Source organism: Bison bison, unplaced genomic scaffold (genome assembly GCF_000754665.1).
Source record: "Bison bison bison isolate TAMUID 2011002044 unplaced genomic scaffold, Bison_UMD1.0 scf7180017864484, whole genome shotgun sequence".
Taxonomy (NCBI): domain Eukaryota; kingdom Metazoa; phylum Chordata; class Mammalia; order Artiodactyla; family Bovidae; genus Bison; species Bison bison.
The window spans coordinates 7,041,757-7,047,340 of NW_011495044.1; the positions used below are offsets into that span (position 1 = coordinate 7,041,757).

The 5,584-nt window shown below is 60.7% G+C and overlaps 1 protein-coding gene across 3 annotated transcripts in view; it reads right to left on the reverse strand.

The window, feature by feature from the left end:
• Positions 1-1,360: 1,360 nt before the first annotated feature.
• The window catches only part of ZC3H12A (zinc finger CCCH-type containing 12A), a 10,742-nt gene continuing 6,518 nt past the window's right edge, over positions 1,361-5,584 (reverse strand). For all 3 annotated transcript variants that reach the window (XM_010862786.1, XM_010862785.1, XM_010862784.1), the window contains 4 exons: positions 5,141-5,280; positions 3,961-4,195; positions 3,355-3,461; positions 1,361-2,979 (listed from right to left, as the gene is read on the reverse strand). In XM_010862786.1, coding sequence (XP_010861088.1) covers positions 2,105-2,979; positions 3,355-3,461; positions 3,961-4,195; positions 5,141-5,280 — 1,357 coding nt within the window. In that variant the 3' untranslated portion in view covers positions 1,361-2,104. The remainder of the gene's footprint in view (positions 2,980-3,354; positions 3,462-3,960; positions 4,196-5,140; positions 5,281-5,584) is intronic.

A 5,584-nucleotide genomic window follows, 5' to 3' on the forward strand; every position in this document is an offset into this window, starting at 1 on the left:
GATCCCGCACACCAAGGAGCGACTACACCTGTGAGCCACAACTCCTGAGTCCACAACGCTGCAGCTACTGGGGCCTGTGCACCCAGAGCTCTTCCCCACAACAAGCAAGCCACTGCAACCAGAAGCTCGTGCCCAGCAACAAAGAGCAGCCCCCGCTGGCTGCAACTGGACAAAGCCTGCACACAGCATGAAGACCCAGCACAGCCAAAATAAATAAACAAATCTTCTCTGAAAAAAAAGAAAGTTTCACAAATTCTAAGTACAAATTTGTGAGACGTTCAAAGATATAATTACCAATTGCTGATCGTGTTTAGGGCTCATCTGACAAGTCTAGCTTTTCACTTAAAATATTTAACATTTATACCTCCTTTTTGAAACACGTTTTGTGTATTTGGCCGTGCTGGGTCTTAGTTGTGGCATGCTTGATCTTTGATCTTCATTTCGGCATGCGGGATCTTTAGCTGTGGCGTGTGAGCTCTTAGATGTGGCATGTGGGATCTAGTTCCCTGCCCAGGGATAGAACCTGGGCCGCCTGCACTTGGGAGCGTGGCGTCTTAGCCACGGGACCACCAGCGAAGTCCCTATACCTCATTTATCTGGAAAAACAAACTAACAAACAAAACCCCCAAAACCAAAAAGAAGAACAAACTCCTGCCGGGCCTCCTCCCTCGCAGGGGCAGAAGGGAAGGTTGAGATGATAGCAGGAGGTGAGCACCACGTGAAGCCTGTTAGTGAGCACCAACATGAATGTAAGGCACAACACTGGAAGGCAGGCATCATCGTCCCCGCTTCACAGATGTGGAAACTGAGACCCAGGGGACAGACGTGGTGGCAGAGCCTATTCTTGGGTTTGGGGCCAGAACCCCTAACCTCCTGCTTGGGGGTTACCCTGGCAGGGCCTCTTCAGGACAGTTCCGCCCCAGGGCCTCCTACTCAGCTCCTCGCCTGGAGCAGGGCAACATCTGGGAGGACGGGGCAGAGCTGAGCCCCACAGCCACTCCCCAGGCTCTCCTGAACGCTCAGCCTGGTTGCAGGGCAGAGGAAAGGGGACAGCCTGGCCCACCTCCCAGTCCTCTCAATAGCACCTCTTCCTCACGCTGTAGGCTCAGGACTCCAAGCTCTACACCGCTGCTTCCTGACTCCCTGCCCATGTGTCCACAGCTACCTCCTCCCAGGGCCTGACCTAAGCCTCGGGAAGGATGCTTCTGCCCCAAGGGACAGAGCGCTTTCCGTGGAACTCAGCAACCTTCCTTCAGAGAAGGGTCAGAGAGCGAGTGTGGAGGCAGACCTGGGGTGCCCACCTGCTGACCTTCCATCACCCAGAAGCCAGCTCCACCCCCAAGCAACAAAGACCATCACCTTTTAGAGCACTCACATTGTACTTTATTGAAGTGTGAAGAGAGGCAAGGGCTTTCCGTGTAAATATTTAATGTTTACACCTGTACACAGACATATATGTATCCCCGCCTTGGGGAAGGGCTAGACGGCTCTGAATACAGAGGAGGGCGGGGCGGAAAGGGTAAGACAGACTGCCCTGGACCCCCGCAGGCATGGGGGACAGGCGCACAGAGTGGGACGGAGGTGGGTTATTAAGAAGCATCTTGCTTACTAACATGAAGCCACGTACCGCATGGAGAGCGCGGATGAGGCCTCATTGGCTTAAGAGGAGAGCCCACAGAGGGCGGGCACACGGTGCCCAACGAGCCAGCCAGGGCCGGCGTCCCAGCGGCGGGGCGGAGGTGGGGGGGCTGTGCACAGGGCCCCCAGCCCAGGCCTCTGCACCCCCCTGCCTCCCTCCCCGCCCTCTGAGAGAAAGGAGGGTTTGGGCCTTAGCCACGGACTGACAGCCGTTACTGGCAGCGTCTCCTGAAACTACAGATACAATGTGCATCAACAGGCTGATCACTCCTGAGCCCTCGGGCCGGGGGCGGCTGGAGGGGCCAGAAGCAATCCTACAGGATCTTTGGTTTGGGGTTCCCTTCCCTACTTGAGTCCTCCCTCTGTCCAGCCTCTTGTGGTGGGCCTCGGGGCCGGGCTGCTCAAGGGCCCACGGCCCAGCATGGCAGCTCTCGGAGGTGCTGCCCCCGGGGCGGCTGGGCCGGCTTTATTCACTGAGGTGCTGGGACTTGTAGGAGAGGATCTCGGCGGCCAGCTGCTGGGGGTCCAGGAGCTGCGGGAAGCGCGACATCACGGCCTCCACCAGGTGTGGGGGGAAGACTCCACACAGCTTAGTGTACACGCTGGCTCGCTCCTTCGCCAGCCTGCCTGCCCCGCCCCAGGGGCCCCTGTCAGCTCCTGGGCCGGGTGCCTGGGGCTCCTGCAGGCGTGGGGTGGGCGGGGGCAGCTGGTATGGCTCAGACCAGTATTCCCGAGGTGGGAAGGCGGCCGGCGGGGGTGCGTAGTCAGCGGGGACGCTGAAGTGGCCGGCACCCAGGGCCCGGCTGAAGGCCGAGAAGGCCGGGGTGGCGGGGAGCTCTGCCCCGTAGGTGCAGTAGCCGGCATAAGGGCCCCGAGGTGGGCCCGGCTCGCCAGGGCCCCCTCCTCGAACCCCCCAGAGTTCTGACATCTGGCTCTCCAGGGAGCCGATGCCCGAGTCCAGGCAGTCCTGGGAGGCGTAGGGGAGAGAGTCCAGGGTCTGTGGGAACCACTCTGAGGGCCCGAAGCTGCCGCCACTGCTCCCACTAGGAGGGAGGCTCCTGCCTGTCGGGGCAAAGGTCTGCATCAGGCCCTCCCGGGGGGTTCCTGGAGACGCCTGGGCCCCCAGCTTCTTCCTGTCCGGGCTGCACTGCTCGTGCTCTGTTGGCAGAGAGCCGGGCTGAGAGGAGGGTGAAGGCCGCCGGCTGTTTTTGTCTTTGCTCGCGGCCCTGGAGGGTGGCAGCAGGGCGTTGGCGCGGAGCTCGTCGGCCACGGAGCGCTGGGGCCGGCTCGGCCGCTCGGGGTGCAAGAATCGGCACTTGATCCCGTAGGTGCATTTCCTCCCTGGGAGAGAATTCAGAGGAGTGGATATAGAACCAGGGCTTCCCTGGTGGCTCAGACGGTAAAGCGTCTGCCTGCAATGCAGGAGACCCGGGTTCAGTCCCTGGGTCAGGAAGATCCCCCGGAGAAGGAAATGGCCCCACTCTAGTACTCTTGCCTGAAAAATCCCATGGACTGAGGAGCCTAGTAGGCTACAGTCCATGGGGTAGCAAAGAGTCGGACACGACTGAGCGACTTCAGCTTCACCTTTACCTAGAACCAGGGAGTGGGAGATGGAAGGGCCAGTCCAAGAAACATGGGGTGGGTGCAGGCTGATTTAGGCGAGCGATCAGGGGATGCTGTGAGGATGGCCCAGGAGGCTGGGGCCCAGGCTCTTACCATAGGGACATGGCTGCTTCTTGTGCTCTGATGTGAGCGGCTTCTTACGCAGGAAGTTGTCCAGGCTCGGCCCATGACGGCCCAAAGGGTCATCGGGGGGCATGAACCTGCAGAGGACAGGGAAGAGGTGATGGGGGACTTCCCAGTGCTGGGGAGGGGCTGGATAGGGAACCTCACTAGGACGAAGAGGGGGCAGCTCCTAAAACTAATGTCCACCCAGTAGGATACCCCCAGGTGCTGGGGGGATTGTCCTGAGGCAGGGAGGAGGTCCCAGTCCAGAGGGCTACAGTCAGGGGTGACTCTCCTGCTGGGAGCTCGCTGAGGCCTGAAGTCTGGATCTAAGGCTGCATCTGCTGGCCTCTGGTCAGAGCCTTGGGGCTGGGAACTGGAGAGACTATCCTGAAGCACTGACCACATCCTGTCCCAAAAGCTCCTGACCCAGCCCCTAAACCAGAGAGCCCAGCCCTCTCCCAGCCTGGCCGCTCCCCTGTGGGGTCCTGTCCGTCTTGAGCTCAGAGCTGCCCAGGCCCAAGACCACACGGCTCAGCCACAGAGCCACCCCAGCACAGTCCCTCCCGAGCCGCTCCGGCAGTGGTGGGGACATACTTGTCATTGACGAAGGAGTACATGAGCAGCCGCTCCTCGATGAAACGCTTCCACTCCTGCCGCTCGCCCTGCAGGTCCCGGTACGTGTCATTGGAGACCACGATGCCGTCCGACTCAAAGGCCAGCTTCACGATGAAGCGGTCGTCATAGCAGACTACCCGCTTGCCACCTACCCGCCGCGACGGTGTGAACACCAAGATCTTCTTCTTCTCCAGGTCCCGCAGGATGTGCTGATCTGGGAGGCAGCAAGGGCGCATGCAGGTCAGGGCCCAGCCTGGACTCGCAGCCAGCCCGCATGGCTCCCTGACCACTGGTAGCCAGGCTCTCAACTCCAGGGTCACGGGAACAGGAAGGGGCTCTGTGGAGGCCAAGGACCCCTGCGCCTTGCTGGACCTGGCACCTCGTTTCCTGCCCAGATACCAAGAACCCCCGAGAACAGGCTGGCCAGAGAAGGCTGGGCTGCCTCCATCTCCCCCATGGACGCCAGGCCTGGTCGCACCCAGCCTGTCCTGGGGGGATCTGGCAATGAGTTCCGGCTTGAGCTGAGGCCAGATGAGTGTCTCAGCCAGGACAGACGGACCCACCCAGAAGGGGCCTCTTTTCCTGGAACGGGCGATGCTAGCCAGCCTGCCCCCACATCAAGACATCCAGAGAAACAAACTTGGGCTCTCCCTACAAAGGTCAGGAGCTCATGTAAGAGCAATGGTAGCGGCCGGAACCCGTTACGTGCCAGCAGCTGGCATCCGCTATGTGCCAGGCGTTCTGCTGAGTACTTAGGTCGATTAACTGCTGTGATGCTGACACCCACCCCGCAAAGTTATCAAGCTCTCACCCCACCCGTGTCTCAGATGAGGGGCAAGTGGCCTAGCCAGAAGGGACTGAGCCAGGATTACAGAGCCCAGGGACTTAGCTGCTATGTCACCCTGCCCCTGTGCCGCGGGGTATATGGCAAGAGCCTGCCACCATTAGGTAAGGGAGGTGCCCACTACCCGGAGGTAGAGGCTGCCCAGGGTGACCTCCAAGGACCACTGTTCAGAGCAGGGATGCTGAAGACAGCAAAAGCCAGGGAAAGAAATGCTGGTTCCTGCTTGGGGCCTGGAAGCTGTTGCTCACACCCAAAGGGTCTCTCTGGAGGAGAACCGCAGCAGAGAGACCACGCCCCGTCCGAGGTGCCACTCACCAGTGATGGGCACATCTGGGCGAGGCTGCTCTTTCCTCCAGGACGGCACAAACACGGTGATGTCTGTGTGGCCCCGCTCCAGGAACCAATTCACTGCCAGGAGGATCCCCCGGCAGGAGAAGACGTCCTTGTTCCCATGGCTGGGGAGGAGAGGAGGGCAGGGTCAGCCTGCTGTCGCCTTGGCCTGCACAGGAGGGAGGCGGGCTGCCCTCCAGCCCCTGCCCTGGCTGGTAGAGCCACTGGGCTCGGCCCCCCGCCCTCTGGCTGGGGGTCCTGTGCCTGTATTCACTGCTGGTTCCCACACAGGCTGTGATGACCAGACCTGGGGCATTTTTTTCCTGAGGTTCCATCTCCCAACAGACAGCAAGGAGACGCCCAGGAATCTGGCAGCACCTGCTCCCCATGTGGGGCAGGGTCAGGCCGCTTACAACACACCTGGGGGTG